Source organism: Rattus norvegicus, chromosome 8, assembly GCF_021556685.1.
Source record: "Rattus norvegicus strain SHRSP/BbbUtx chromosome 8, alternate assembly SHRSP_T2T, whole genome shotgun sequence".
Taxonomy (NCBI): Eukaryota; Metazoa; Chordata; class Mammalia; order Rodentia; family Muridae; genus Rattus; species Rattus norvegicus.
In genome coordinates this window covers 57,575,505-57,592,050 of record NC_141541.1, presented here as the reverse complement: position 1 = coordinate 57,592,050, position 16,546 = coordinate 57,575,505, and the positions used below count along the sequence as shown (strand labels likewise).

General features: G+C 47.9%; 1 protein-coding gene across 40 annotated transcripts in view; it reads left to right on the top strand.

The window, feature by feature from the left end:
• Positions 1 to 16,289, top strand: part of Ncam1 (neural cell adhesion molecule 1) — a 300,380-nt gene extending 284,091 nt beyond the window's left edge. For 15 of the 40 annotated variants that reach the window (XR_015626352.1, XR_015626354.1, XR_015626360.1 and 12 more), the window contains 1 exon segment: positions 1,157 to 3,515. Coding sequence is in view for 23 of the 40 variants with exons in the window: in NM_001395710.1 (NP_001382639.1) it covers positions 1,157 to 1,236 (80 nt within the window). In the remaining 17 variants the exon portion in view is untranslated. 40 annotated transcript variants of the gene reach the window in all.
• Positions 16,290 to 16,546: the final 257 nt, after the last annotated feature.

Below are 16,546 nucleotides of genomic sequence, written 5' to 3'. Positions count from 1 at the left end.
TTTTCCATTGAAATCAAGAGTGCGACATACACGTCTGTCCAGATCCACACTTGAACCTCTTAGGATTCAGGGAATAGTGAGGCTTAGATTAAACCCTTGGCAACAGGCCATCAGCTAGTTCTTCCCCAGATGAGACTTGATGGACAGTGTGCTTGGGCACACTGTGTTCCCAGGCTGGGCACTGCCAGCAACTTCACCTTCTAGGTTTCCTTCATGAAAGAGAAAAATGCTAGAGTGTTCAACCTGCACAGGCCTTGCAGAACATCATCCAGGCTTCCGTTAGAGTCAAATAGGGTTAAGAGGACTTGCCTTGTCCATGGTGACTCTGCCTTGTCCATGGTGACTCTGCCTTGTCCATGGTGACTCTGCCTTGTCCATGGTGACTCTGCCTGCTGTCCAAGTGCTCAAAGGACTTGACTCTGATTGGACCATCCTGGCCATTTTATTGGAATTGGAGAACAAAACCTCTTTGCATTACAAGATGTACATTTGTGATCGAATTCCATGGTTGGCAGGGTGGTAGAAGGTAAGATGGTCAGGACCCTCACACTCGGACGGTGGTGGGATTTGTACGGTAGAAAGACAGGTTTGCCTCGGTTCTCCAGATTGCCAGTGTTCTGACCATAGTGCAGCTGTCCACTGCATATGAACCTCCACACGCAGAACCTAGACACCGAAGAACATTCTCCCAGCCTGCTCCTAAGAGGCTTCATCTTAGCAAGAGGTAACCCTCTCCTGCTCTGACCCTGCTGTTCTACCACAGAGGCTCCTGTTCTCTCACTTTAATTTCATTTGCTCGCTGGCCCCGACCCCCTAATTAACCTGCTATGCTGCTTCTGGCCTTGCTGAGCTGCTGACCCGGCCTATGATGTTGATAGAGCGCTGAACTCTCTAACTTTTGTCAGCCTAACTTACTAAGTTGAATTAACCTTGGATTCTTGTTTTTTCTATATTTGACCTATTTTTCCTTTCTTTTTTTATCTATTTTTTTCCTCTGTTTCTGTCTCTGCCTTCTCTTTCCTCCCCTCCCACAACTCCCCTCCCCGTGTGTCTGCTGTCACACTTGTCACCCCGGACGTCACTGGGACATCCCCACTGCCAAATTTATGTCTCAACAACCACCTTTCCTCTGGGACCCATTGCTTGGCACCTGCAGCCACCCTGGGAGGAAGCTCCACCTCCTACACCTTGGTCTCATTGCTTTTCTCTGCAATGACTCTTCTTTTGCTCTGTTAGGAACTTGAAAACACACACACGGGCACACACACACACACACACACACACACACACACACACACACATTATATTTGATTAAAACCCCAGTTCCTATGAAAATGATCAGTTGTCCCTCTTTGAAAGAACCTGGCAGGACCACAGTTGCCCAGCCACGGCCACTGAGCAAGTGTCCTGGGTGAACAAGGAAGCTCTTGGTGATTGGAAACAGATTTACCTCCTGAGATTTTTGTCATTAGGTGATACTTTTTTTGTCACTTCTTATGGAATCTGTCCCCTTTTTAATAGTAGTAAAGAATATATGTGAAGAAGAGAATTTTGAGAGATCTTTCTTCCAATACTATTTTTTAAAAAACAACACTGTGCAAGGTTTATGAAGATGTTACTACCATCTGTTGCTTGTGTCTCTACTGTTGTTCATACCTAAAGTTCAACAGTAGAGAAATTCTAGACATCTAAAGCTTGGCTCAGATTATCTCGAAGGTCAACACGTGGGTCCCTCGTCTCTTAACACTGCGCCTACCACCTTTCGACAAGTAGTAAGCTTAGCCTGCATTTAAGTATTTAAGTACCCATGTTGAAAGAGCCCCCTGGGGTGACTCGCCTGAGCATTCTGCTGACCTGATAGGCAAATTAAATCCCCTGTTGCCCAGGCGGTGGGAAAAGTTAAAATCATCTGTTCTCTGGAGCTGATGAACATTCTGGAAAGGGCTGGTGTTAGTCTCAACATCTTCTGCTGCCTCTGTGACATGCCCGAAAGAAATGGGCTTTGCCGTCTGATTCCCAGTAAACTTGATTATTCCACTCCACAGTAGGATGTTTCCGATGAGCACTAAACCTCCAGGTCCTGGTGGCAGGTCCAGCCGTGACCACCATCATCACCATAAGCACAGAATACTGGGCAGTTTGGAAGCATCCACTGTGAATTAGTCACCCTCCCCACCATTTCCCGGCATGCTCCAAAGAGCACAAGGTAAGGGGTGGAGGAACATTGGAATCCCCTACAGTATTAATAAATCAGGCAGTGTGCCTGTCAGCACTTCGGAGTGCCCCCAGCTTGCCTACTGGCCTCCATGACACTTTTTAAATGTTTATGAAAAGCCAGGAACTCCTGTTGCTGTTGGGCAATCACCCAGAAGAGGAGGTGGGTGTGTCACAACTGGATGCAGGAGAGCCAAGGCTGAACCCCACCCAATAATGTCAGCGTGCGATGGACCTTCTAATGAATAGAAACTCCCTCCCCTCACATGGCACCCGTCATTCTACCTATCTCATCTCTGAACATCTCCACGGAAGTTTAATTTATGTTCTCTTTGGTTCTTTACCCATTTTGTTTCTGTTGTTATTTTTTTTGTATTGCTCAAAGACTAGACTTTGCCTTTGGGAAGACAAATGACTCCAAATTGTGGTCTGCAGGCTGTTGCCACCTGCTGGTGTGGTGTGTTGCCACCTGCCAGTATCCCCAAGTGTTCAACATAGAAGCTTTCACACTGGTCAGCAGCTAAAATTGACAGTGCCCCTCTCTCCAATATGAACCTCTGCTTTGGCCTCTTCCCACCAGCTCAGTGAAGCAAGGTGGCCCTGGGGCAGTACAGCAGAGGAAAAAAAAAAACATGGGCCTCAAGGCCTGATGTGAGAGTCACGGGTCACTTAAGGAAAGTGTCAGGGAGGGCAAGAGAGGTCCCACCATTGTCCTCTTCAGATGACCCTGGACAGATGTCACATGTATTCACTCTAGGAGAACTCAGCTCAGAGAGTCTGCCTCAGCCTCATCTCTGACCCACTCACAGGAGATGGATAGTGTCAATATTCCTAGAGGGACCTTTGGAGATCAACCTAAACTTCCAGAGCCATATCATGGTTCTGTGCTCTCAGCAGACACAGGACCCAGCTGGTTTATTCCAGCTGACTTGTGGCTTGTAACGGTGTGCCCTACCAGACACAGCTTTATTGTGCACTAGCGCCTGTCAGACACCGTGTCCCTCCATATGAAGGCTGTGGCTCCTGGCCCAGCCAGGAGTCTTTAAGAGAGCAGCTCCCAGGAATCTCCAAGGGAGTAAGCTTGCCCCCCCCACCTCGGCACTGTGTATTAGTACAGACCGTACACCGTGTATCTTCATGAGGGTTCTCTGCTCATATATTTTGGAATATTTATACAGCAGGTTCAGATCACATTTTTCTACTAATGAGAATGCTAACATCATTGTGTAGATAATCAGCAAGACTTTATGAAGTTTACACCTTTGCATTATTAAAGGATATAACAGTTCGTGTAAACCCAACAGCGTGTTTTGATTTTCTTTGACTTTTGTGTCCAACACAGTGATTAAAAAAAAAAAAAAACCCTCTCCCTCTGCCTCATATGTACTTGGTAACTGATTACTTGGTGAGAAGGAGAGTTCTAGTCGAAAATATTTTCCTGTGAAAACCATTGTACCTTCCTAAGTGATCCTGTGGGTGTCAGGTTCTCTGTTTCCCGGGAATCCTCAGGAGACAATGGGAAAGGAATGAGCCTTTGCAAAAGTGGGGAGGGAGTGATTCTGAAGATTGGATCAGGGGTAGCATTTTCCACCAGCTGCAGAACTCTCTAGCAAGCTCATCCAGGTATGCAGTGACCTTTTCTCCCCCTAACAGTACACACACACACACGCATTTGTGCATGAGAGCACACATGTGCATGCACAAGCTTACAGGCACACACACACACACACACACACACACACACACACATCTTATGAGAGATATGAACTAATGTGAGCTTCTGCATTCTATGCATAGCCAGCAGACGTACAGGAGGTTCGTGAGGAGACTAGCTCGCAAGTTCAACCATTCTGGTGGTCTGACAGTCATATTGGGGCCACAACTTCTGTACAATAATTCAGACCCAGCTGGGCACCTGGAAAATGTGAGATCCATTTAAAGGCACAAGAAAAAAATATATATATATACACATACACAAACCAATTCCTGCTTTGAATGCCAGGCTTTCAAGCCAGTAACTACTGACAGTTGACAGCCCCAGCCAGGCACTGCTCAGGGCAGCTCTTACCCAGGGAGATGTGTAAAAGCTGCCCCCAAGAAGTCTCCTTTATGTGCTAGGTGCCTATGTGCTGGGCTTGTCAGGGAGGGCACAATGGAAGTCACAGCAAAGACAGACATCAGACAAGGTTTTCTTTGCTTTTCCTTTTCCAGTCTGTTCAATAGGATGCAAGATCTAGACCTTGTCCCATTAGTTCCCTAGACTAAACTACTCTGTAATACCCGCAAAGATGTGCTCTCTCCTGACTCCATGCTCTTGACTTTGTACATAGCCTTCTCTTGTTCCCATGTCTCTGTCAGGAGCACCACCATTCCCTCCAGCTTTGGGAGTACTCACTTCCTGTAAAAGAATCGGTCCTTGGAAAGGAAAGAGTCTTTGCACTCTCTCTCTATCTATCTATCTATCTATCTATCTATCTATCTATCTATCTATCTATATCTAATCAAATTTGATATGTCTGAGACATGGAGCGGCTCATGGCCCCTTTGGTCATAAACCCTAGAATCAGGGTTTGAGGACTAGGATTGTGGACATGCAAGGCTTAGGAATGGTGGCCCTCATGTGACCCGGACACTTGTTCAAATCCTAGTTCCTGCTCTCACCCCCAGTGGTTCTGGCTCTAGAATGAAGAGCCCCAGATTCTAAGAATTTAAGAAGCACCCCCCCTCAGGAACCCCACCATAGGCAGAGAATCACTGCTAAGTGTTAAAGGGCATTTGATTTTCACGCAAAATCAAAATTGCAAAAATCAATAGGTAAAGATAGGGGCTACCGGCATTTCCAGTCTTCCAGGAAAAAAAAAAAAAAAAAAAAAAAAAAAAAAAACCTCCCAATACACACAGTGAAGACTGGCATCTTGGAAACAGTATCGTGTGTGGACCACTATACAGTTTTAGTTTGAAATGAGGTATGTATGGTTGAAAAAGATTTGCAGGTCATCCTCTATCCAAGGCCCTTGTAGATACAGGTATCTCATCCAAGACCATCCTCAGAGGTACAACATCTCTGTCAAGAGCGCGTCTGGACTCTGCTTAATGGTTTCCAGAAACAGAAGAATCAGAGCTTCCAAGGCAGCTCACTCTGTTTGACTCCCTATGCTTGCCAATCCCTCACTGTAGTTTGCTCCTCCCCCTGTAGTAGTATCTAAAGATGCTGTACAGAGTACAGGTCCTTTCCCCCCATAGCACAGAATTGAATGTTTAGAATGATTTTTCTCATTCCCAAGCTGAAGACTCATTCACTCACCCAGTAAATATTCTGTGAACATTTGCCCAAAGTCAGAGTCACACTAGCTGCTGGGGAGACAGAGAAGAGAGTGGGTACCTGCCTGAATGTTCTAGGGAAGCCATGCAGTAGTAGCATGCATGCATATAAATGCTCAGGGAGATAAAAAGGCAGATGGGAGCAAGAAGAGAATGAAGCAGAGTACCTTGTTAGATAAAGAAATAGATGTCCAAGAAGATACCATGAAACCCAAGGCCCTGTTAGACAGCATAGCTAAACTGCCAGCCAGCCCTGGGGAGGTGACAGGCTGTCATGTTCATCAGGCAGTGTGCAGACCAACCTGAGCTAGAATAGACTATAGAAAGTCAGACCCTAGTTTACAAGGGTGGGGGATCCACACAAAAGCCACGACACATGTGAGACCAGATAGGCCGAGAAAGGCTTTAAACTTTGCATCAAACCAAAGGGAAACCACTGATCTACGTTTTTGCTCCTGTGGCATTATGTTCTTCAGCCTTGGATACATTCATTCAAATATGCTTAAGCCCAGTGGCGAAACCTCCAGCCGGTTCTGCTGGGCCCAGAGCAGACGCTGTCCAGCTGCTGTACACTCCCTCTCAGAATAGCTTTTCCACAGTTTATTTTTCCTCTTTGAAGAGATGAGCAGCCATGAAGCTAGAGATGTGGCTCAGGAGTTAAGAGGTGAGCAGTCATGTAGAACGGTATTTATGTATGGAGCTCAAGATAAAAACCATTGCTGTTGAGATGGACATGGTAGGCTGTGTCTGTAATCAGGACAATCAAGAGGTCGAGACAGCAAAGGTCTCATAAATGTGGGGCTAGCTGGAGCTTCACATCGAGCCCCAGACAATCCGGGATAGAGAGAAATAAGATTTGCTCTCAAAAATAACTTTGGAAATCGGGAAAGGGAATAATAACACTCGAAATGTAAATAAGAAATACTCAAGTTAATACAAAAATTTTTTTTTAAGAATGCCACTAAGTACAAAAATTCATAGGTACTCCCCCTACCCAAGAAAAACAAATTTCATACTTTAGCTCTTTCCTCATGAAGTAGGCACTGGACACCTATTAGGTATCAGAGGCTGAGGCTAAGACTTCCCTATTCAAGGAAACCCCTTGGGATCCTAAAGATTAAGGGGTCAAGGTGTCGCCTCCCTTTCCTGTACAAGAGTGAGGGTTTTGGAGAAGTTCTCACATGTGCACTGGAAGAATGAGTCCCTCTAACTGAGGGATGAAGCCAGGAGCAGCTTTCCTGATGCCAAACCCGACATGCCTGGTAGCTAGTATCTTTTATTCATCTTGGGCCATCTCAGAGACAGCAACTGGAGCGCCTAGTGAAGGATTAGAAAGGACCAGCCCAAAGTCCTGAGGAAGAAAGAACGGGAAACAAGCTGAGGTCCTAAAGAGTAAAAACATCCGTGAACCTGGAGTCTCCTCCAGCTCAGGCCCCAGGGCCCCGAGAGGAATCGTTGTGAGCGTTCCTCTCTTGCATTCTGGGCCAGAGTTGAAGCTTGTAACTAGGAACAGTGGAAACCCCTAAGAAACACTACAGTACCTTGGTGAGGCAGCCTAATACAGCAGAACACAGGCTACAGGAGGGACGGAGAGTGTGGTGGTGCACATCAATGCAGCTCTCAGAAAGTAAAGGCAAAAGGACCAGAGTCCCTAGCCAGTGAGATCCTGTTCCAAATCTCCAACAGTATTCAAAGAAAAACAGTCACCCACAGGCAGAACCATCCCTACCCTTGCCTGGAGGGATGGCCTAAGATTGGTAAGCTGCCGGTCTAGGCTTAGAAGACATTTGTCAAAGTACAGTATACTGACTATGAAGACAGTTGTGACCAATCCCTTAGTAGTGTCAGCTGTAGGTCTTGCAGTCAGTCTGAGGACCTGAGTGTCCTCAGTCCCTTGGGAGCACCCGAAACATCAAGCAGGGTCTACTGGTAGAACGGAATGGGACAAATGAATGAGAAGTGCCCTGTGTCAGTTTGAGACTATTGTCCCCACAATGGTTTACATTTTGCTTCCCACAATACCACTTCCCACTGATGGGAGTCATCTAGAGTCAGTGGGTCCCTCCCAGAAAACTCGTGTCGGTGAAGCCACACAGGGAGCTCACACAGGGTCCTTCTGTGGGAGAATGTATAGGCCAAGGCCTCAGAGGGCTGCTAATGGTCACCAGGGGAACTAGACAGTGAAGCCCCAGCCAGAGTTAGGAGGCCGGGTGCTGTCGGGATGTGAGACTGTGAGTCCATGGACATTTGTCCTGTGCGTGGGTGTGACTGTCTGTGAGAATGTGCAGATCTGGGTAAGTCTACAGGTTTTCGGAAGTCGGCTCCCAGAATGCCTGGCACCTACACGGTGAGTATTCCCAGACCCTTCGTCTTACCCGTGGGGCCTTGGGGAGGCTGATGTGTCTCCACAGTTGCATAGGTCACATTCAACCTCCTGAGCACAAGAAATGATAAACTGAGCCCTGGTTCCCTCATAGTTAAAGTCTTTTGGATTAACTTTTCAAGAAAAGAGAGGAAGTTAAATCATACATGGGCATCCCATTGGGCCTGCCATCTTCACAAGACCCAAGACAGTCCTCAGAACCCCATGTGGGACCCTGCCTGTCACTGAGCCTAGAGCCATAACATAGCCTGAAGCCAGCAGGCACCACCTGATGAACTAGAAAAAAAAATATTGCATTGGTCCAGAGATTGGTCCAGGGCCCTCTTGGATTCGCCTTCACTCAGTGTCCTCAAATACTACCCTACTGGGCTTCCAGGATTCATGAAGACCAGTTGAGCACATGCCTTACAGAGGAGGTTCAGAGTCATCTTAATTTGTGGGAGTCCCTGTGTCCTGCATGAGATCAGGCAACCACACCCCATCTGAAAAAGTACAGAGAAGCTATTGTCCCTACACCAGATATAAGAAGGCCCGGAGGAAGGTGCCACTGGTCACAGATGCCTTGGCTTCATGCTTAGGGCCCTATTCCACCCCAAGGATGACTGTTCTTAGGCTCAAGGAGCTCAGAGTCCTACTCCACCCCAGAGACAGTTGTTAATAGGGTCAGGGGCTCACACGCAAACCTGTTAACCACCGACCATTTCTCTCCCACTTAAGCCAATGGCAGCCCCACTGCAGGCCTGAGCACAGGCGCCATTGTGGGCATCCTCATTGTCATTTTCGTCCTACTCCTGGTGGTCATGGACATCACCTGCTACTTCCTGAACAAGTGTGGCCTGCTCATGTGCATCGCTGTTAACCTGTGCGGCAAAGCGGGGCCCGGAGCCAAGGGCAAAGACATGGAGGAGGGCAAGGCTGCTTTCTCGTGAGTACAAATCCATCCTGTCAGAGGGGTGTGGGCTCTGCCCCAGCCCAGGGCCTAGCTCTGTGCTATCTGAGAATGCTATGGTGACCTCCCCTACTCAACGCATGGGTTTAAGGCCAGGTGGGGTGACAAGTTTGAAAAGCGGTGTCTCTGACCTACCCTAGGTTCTAAAATCTCATAAAGATTTGAAAATTCCTGAGGAGGTCAAGAGGTGGAACTTGTCAGATTTAAACCTGGAGAGGAGCTGTGATGGTGGGAACCAGCATTGGGGGAATATACTTAATATCTCTCTCTCTCTCTCTCTCTCTCTCTCTCTCTCTCTCTCTCTCTCTCTCAGTCATTTACCATTCAAATACTTGGCTCCCCTCTACTGAAAGCAAGACCCTGTATTCTGGCTCTAGGGTACCAAAGGGAGAAAAATGAGTACAAATTCCTCTCCCTTTAGAGGGACGATGTGCATGTTCTTCCCACTGGCAGCATCTGCTGGCTAGTTAGATTTTGAAGTCCGTGGGTAAAGGAGGCTGTCGTAGCAAGCTGAGAAAGGATGGGGGGAGAAGACAAGTTGTTTTACACCCCTACATGCAGTAACTCTTTATATATAGATACATGTCTGCACCCAGGTCTGTGTATACACAGTTACAAATACATTTGCATGCATGCATACACATGCATGCACATGGGTTTGCAGTTGAGCATTTATCTGCACTGTGCTTTAAAAACTTTATAGGAATTATCTCACTTAGTTCTCATAACTAAGCAAGGTATATGTTTCCTCGTCCTAAAGTACCGATGGGAGAACTGAGGGAGGGGTGAGGGAAGGCTGATTGCCTTATGCATAGGGACTGGACTGCTGCAGAGACACAGGCGAGACCCCAATACCCCTCGTTTCAGCTCCTTCCTTAGATGACTTTCCTTCTGAAGCCATGTTGGGATCTAACCAGTGGAACTCTCTCCACAGGAAAGATGAGTCTAAAGAACCCATTGTAGAGGTCCGAACGGAGGAGGAACGGACTCCAAACCATGACGGAGGGAAGCACACAGAGCCCAACGAGACCACACCACTGACAGAGCCCGAGTATGTGGACTAGGAACGACTGCTGCCTCAGTAGAACCCCAAATCCACTTTATCACCCTACCCCAACCTTCCCTGCTTCTCACCCTCGGCTCCAGGCCAAACAAGGAAGTCAGAGCTCTGGGGCCCTGGGTCAGAAGACCTTCTGGCTAGAACCCACTCTCCAGCGAGAGAAGACATTCTTGCTTCTCCTTGGATCATAGTGGGTGCCTTGCCAGACTTGTTGCCTAAGCGAGCTCCCTGGAGTATTCCAAAATTCCACACAAATTCTAAGAATGGCTTAACCTCATTGAGAGAGAGCCCATTTCATTTAGGATTTCTTTAAAATCTTCAGGACCTGGTGTGGTTCCTTGGTCGTCTTGCACTCAGAAACCTTGGAGATCTTCAGGGGTTCTGACCAGCCATGTTTGTTCTGCCCAAAGGCTACCAAGGATCTGATGGCCTTGAAGGAAATACAACTCACAGAAACACAAACCTATGGCTGGAAGAGCCCTTGACACATAGGAGCCTTTTGGAGCACCGGTCCTCCTCAATCTGGCGTTCCCCATCCCTACCTAGGAAGAAGTGTAAGGTAGCTGGACCCAGTTCCAATGGGGCTCCAGAAACCTAGAGAGGTGGATGATGGACGTCAGCCACCTCAACCTAGAGTGGAGATCCAGAGCAGCATGAGAGAACACTAGACAGACCAGTAGGGGACTGGAGTCCTGTGCAGAGAGCTGAGGGGCATCAGCATGGAGGAAGGCTAGCAAGTCCCTTTGAGGCTGCCACGTTCTTTGTTGTCTCCTGTGTCCTCTTCTGCCCGCCTGGGGCATGTATTTCCTCTTCGTCCTTGTTTCTCCGTGGGCCCATGTTCCAGCCCGTGTATGGTTGCATGCCCTCCCACCGCTCCTCTCCTCAGCTTCTTTCTGGCTTCTCTGTCATGTTTCAGCTTCATTGTCTATTCTCTTTCTACTTCCTGTCCTCCCCACAGGCTGCCTGCCGACACCACAGCCACTGTCGAGGACATGCTGCCTTCTGTCACCACCGTCACCACTAACTCTGACACTATCACCGAAACCTTTGCCACTGCTCAGAACAGCCCTACCAGTGAGACCACCACACTGACCTCCAGTATTGCCCCACCGGCCACAACTGTGCCAGAGTCAAATTCTGTGCCCGCTGGTCAGGCCACCCCTTCCAAGGGTGTCACTGCTTCATCCTCCTCGCCCCCAGCCTCAGTCCCAAAAGTTGCCCCTCTTGTTGACCTGAGTGATACCCCAACCTCAGCTCCCTCTGCTAACAATCTGTCCTCCACTGTCCTGGCTAACCAAGGAGCTGTACTCAGTCCTAGCACACCTGCCAGTGCGGGAGAGACCTCCAAGGTCCCTGCAACCAGTAAGCCCTCCCCCACTCCCACCCCCACTCCAGCCGGGGCAGCCAGCCCCTTAGCAGCAGTAGCCGCCCCTGCCACAGAAGCCCCCCAGGCCAAGCAGGAAGCCCCCAGCACCAAAGGTCTGGACCCAGAGCCCACCCAGCCTGGCACCGTGAAGAACCCAACTGAGGCAGCCACAGCCCCTGCTAGCCCGAAGAGCAAGGCTCCCTCCGTCAGCACCACAAACCCTTCCCAGGGCGAGGACTTAAAAATGGACGAAGGGAACTTCAAGACCCCAGATATTGACCTTGCAAAGGATGTTTTTGCAGCCCTGGGCTCTCCTGCTCCCGCCACTGGGGCCAGTGGACAAGCCTCTGAGCTTGCTCCTTCCACTGCAGACAGCGCTGTGCCTCCCGCACCAGCAAAGACCGAGTACGGCCTCTCTTTGTCCACTGTCATTGGGTTGTTTCCTGGAGTGATGTGTGTCTGTGCTGTGTTATGTCCTCTGTGTTTGATGTGCCCTCAGCCTCTTTGCAGGGCTTCTGTGAGACAACTGTCAGCCGGGGGCCTGGGATGAGGCAGGAACGGGGCAGGTGATGGGGATGGGCAAAGCAGCTGCCAGCTTGACAACTAGGTCATGTTCGTTAGGTTCCAGCCTTATCATCCTGGCCTTACTTGTTTTCCCCCAGGGATGCCTTTGCAGTTGGGCCACTGATGAGTGGAGTTTGAGAAGGCACTTCAGAGGCCAATGTGCCTTTATATGCCATGCTGGGCCCATAGTTGTGTGTGTTATCTGGGCCCAGGCCAAGGCCTCCCAAGAATGGCACTGTGGTATTCAAAAAGAAATGAGCTACCACTGATGAGGTGCTCGCTCCAGGAGGATGCAGCCACAGAGAGCTCTGTCCCACACTGGCTGTGAGGCTCACTCTTCCCCTACCCAAGCCTCTCAGACACTCATGCCTGTCTCCGTGCTGGAGTTCTCAACCTTTAGGTTTCTGTAGTGTGGTGCTGAGTGCATTGGAGCACTTGCTCTAGCTTGTCCTTATGCTCGACCCTGTCACGTGAAACCTGTGGAGACACAGGCACGCCTTTCTATACAGGTCAGTGTGACTGTCCCTTCCCGTCTCTTGGAGCAAGCAGGCCCATGCTAGCCTCTTGCCACTGTGGTAACAGCAGTCTCTCACCCTACTCAAGCCACCACAGAGTCACCGCCCTGAAACAGTATGGGATGAAGTGTTGGGGGCAGGCAAAAGAGAAGTGGTTTATGGTAGAGATCCTTGGAACCGGTACCAGAGGCAGAGCCTGGGGCACCGGACTTTTAGCAGGCTGAGCCACTGTGCTTCCACTTGTCATGGTAGGACATGGGCTGGGGAAAGTTAAGGCTGGAGGAGGAAACAAATGTTCTTGACTAGTGCCTCTCCCACTAGCTGCCTTTAAAGTCACTGTACCTAGGATATCTGGGGACATGCCCCAGGCATGAGTCATTTGGAGAACTCTCAGGTGATTTCAATTTGTGTGCAAGATGTTGGAGCAGCAACTGAAGCCTCCCCCACCCGGAGTGGCTTGGGGAGAGGGAGTGGGGAGGAGGGCAGTATTTGCCGAGCTCAACAAAGTCTTAGCAACACTGTTTCTGTTTCTCTGCAGGAAGGGTCCTGTAGAAACAAAGTCCGAGCCCCAGGAGTCAGAAGCAAAGCCAGCGCCAACTGAAGTCAAGACGGTCCCCAATGAAGCCACACAAACGAAAGAGAATGAGAGCAAAGCATGATGGGTACCAGCAAAAAGCAAAGATCAAAATAACAAATTGACACAGCGGCTTCACCAGAGCATCCCCAAATAACCCCCCCCTCTCTCTCTCTCACACACACACACACACACACACACACACACACACACACACACACACACTCACTCACTCCTCTAGTGTCTTTTGCCTTTTAAAAAAACAACAAAAAACAGATAAACATGGGATTGCCTTTTTGTAGGTTTCTAGAAAGGGCTCCTTTGTTGCACACTCACTTGTTAAGAAAAAAAAAGAGACAAAAAGGTTAAACCCACAGCCAAACTAGGACACTCCGTTCCCTGAAACCATTTAAAAATCAAACAAAAGGGCCCCAAATTAAGAATCTAGGAAGCTCAGACTGAAGAGAAAAACAAGAAAAAGAAAAAGAAAGAAAAAAATCTAGGCTTGCTCGGGAAGGCTGCAATTGATGTTACCGGATTGGCACAGATCAGTTTCAGAAAAATGCTTCCAAGATCTTAGACTAACCGAGTGAACCAAGTCCACAGTTTATTTTTATACTTTCAGTCAAGTTGGGACTCTGTAGACCTCACAAATAAGTTATACTTTCCGTTCACTTTGTATTTGTTCCGTATGCAAAGTGTGGCACTCTAGCTAGCTGCGTTCAGTTCCCATGTAGACTCCTGTTTCTTAGGAAGAATGCCAAAATCGCAGCTTATTCGATCTCTCTCTCTCGCTTTTGGTTTCTCCTCCACTGTTTCTTTCCCTTTCTTCCTCTTTTCCAAGTTTGCTTTCCAGTGTTTACAAGTTGACAGACGTTTGACCTTGGTTGTGTTTAATGTCCGTGTAAAATAGCTGCCCCCCCCCACCCTTGTTTTTTTCTTTAAGCAACAGGTACCCCATAGAGGCAGGTAGAACCCTCCCAGGTTGTTTTCAGTGTGGGTGAAGGTTACAAAGGATGATTGTTTACAGTGGCTCTATCCCCCGTCCCCCAACCATCCCCCACCCGACCCCTGCTGATTCTGATTCAATGCAGTTTTTACCTGTATCAAACTGGGATGAAAGCCTCTCCTTCTGAACTGATTTTGCCTTCCCCTCCCCCACCCCCGTTTATTTCTGTTGCTGTTTCTTGGGGGGGGGGGGGATGGGGGATGTTAGACCACTTTCAGATTAGCTGCCACCTGTCTGTGTCTGTGACACTGGACCTGCCTCCCAGGTGTCTGCACACCCTTCCTCTGAAGGACTCCTTTGGCTTTGTTGAATGAAGCAGAGAAGATTGTATAGTTGGGGCTGGTCTTGGTGAACACACTTTTTTTTTCTTTTTTCTTTTCTTTTTCTACCCCAGGCACCCCCTTTTTGTAGAAAGCCAAATAAAATATATACATACCATTTCCTTTAGAGCCCAGAATCTAGATTTGAGCGGAAGAGCGCGTGTGCTTCAGGGAAGTAGTGTCTCCTTTTGGAAATCTATTGAAGTAAAGTGACATCGGCCTTCTGTTCAGTTAGGCAACATTTGTAAAAAACAAAAACAAAAACAAAACAAAATAAATACCGTCTGGAGTTAAAATACAGCTCTCCTGGATCGGAAACCAAGTGGGGGGGGGGAATACAGAAACTTTCAGGGGGATGGGAGGGGGGGGAGAAGGGAAAAGCCAGCTCTTTGTATAGAAGTTTTGCTTTTGTTTTTCATTCTGCTTTAGAACCGCAAGCTTGTGCACTGTGGATGCGTGAATATTTTAGTGTGAAACGTGTTTTTGTCATAGTATTGAAATAAAACTTCAACATAGTTTGGTTGTGGAAGGTATAGCAGATAGTTCAGAAAAAAATAAAAAAAAAACAAACAAACAACTATTCAGGAAACAAAACAAACAAATCCCAAAAGGAAACCGGAATCAAAGCCTTTCAATAGGCAATAAAACACAGTGATGCTGATGAAGAGGCCACCAAGCCAACTGATGTCCCCCAAGACAGAGTGTTCCTTTCCCAAATACGAAGTGACAAGAGGTTTGGATGGCCAGACGTCCCCGTGTTCACTCTGTGGGCCACACACCCCAGTGTTCTGACACTTCTGCAGTGTGACCAGTGGTGATACTAGATTATAATTTCAAACTGTGAAAAATAATGGTCTTGTCATTTGCTCAGTGTGGGGTTATTTTGCATTTTCTCAGCTCCCGGGGATGGAAATGGAGGATCCCAGAACACTCAGCCGGGCACCTTTCATTCCAGGGCCCACACAGATCCACAGTCCACATGCACTGGTCTTCAGGAAGAGCTGACAGGTAGACAACTCTGAGGGCACATAGCAGAATGGGAGCGGTGGCTAGCACCTGAGCCAGGTCCTCGTGGTGTGGGCAGACTCCCCAGGCCACAGCCTGTCCTGGGAAATCTCTTTCCCATATTATGAAGTCGGTGGCTTGACCCACTAGGCCAAGGGCACACTGTACCTCCTGGAAATGGTGTATTTCACTCTGTGGTTGGACATACTGAGCTCAACACTGACGATAGGAAAAGACAGAGGTATGGCCAACCCCAAAATTACGTGGCCCAGAGTAGCTGACTCCCAGAACACTGGCCCTACCATTTGCTGGAATCCAAGACTGCCCACACTTTGATATGCCTCTCTCCTTGTTCATATGTTTGTCTCGGGCATGCATGGGTTTTCCTTTCTTCCTTTTCCTTCTTCTTTTTTTCATAGCAGTATTCTCTCTAAAAATCAAAGAGGGAGACAGTATATTTCCCACCTGTTCTTTATGTGAAGAAATAAGCACTTAGTTTTCTGTTGGGTTTTTGTTGTTGTTTTTTGTTTTCTGTTTTTGTTTTGTTTGTTTGTTTTAGTTTTTGGAAGGAGGGACGGACTCCACCAATGTCAGGGTCGGCGTGTCCTGTCTATGTGGCATACATTTTATCACATAAAGACCAGCATGGCCAAGTTCTGTGGGAAGGCTACCCAGGTGCCATGAGTGGGGTCTCCCACTCCTGAAGGGCCAAGGTGTATCCAACAGGATTCTATGTTCTCATTTTCTATGGAACCTCCCACATCCCAGGGTCTCACCCTCAGCTGTCCGTCTGGATGGTGGTGATCTCACCTCCATTAACATTCTTACGCAGCATTCTGTACTTCGGGGGCCTTCTCTCTTGTTATAAAACTTTTTACTGAGTGAAACATCAACACCACCTTTGTTTCCATTCCCACTGCTGTAAATACTGAGTACTAACTGAGAATTTTGACTTTGCATTCTGTCAGAATACTTGTGTTCAATAAAAATTGAAAGAAAAAAAAAGCAATTATGGTCCAACTGGGATTTCTTTCTGTTCAGTGAGAGTAACGTGCAAATAAATATAGGTATGCCCGTGTTCTAGTTTTTGGGTTTTCTTTGGTTGGTTAGTTGGTTTTAGGATAGAGTTTGTGGTTGCCTTTGTTTTAGCACATTGTAAGCAACATTAGTGTGTCTTAGACACACGTAATAGTTCAGATCTGTAATCGTCGTATTCAGTAGACTGAGGCAGGAGAAGTGCCATGAATTTGAACTTGAATCTGCACC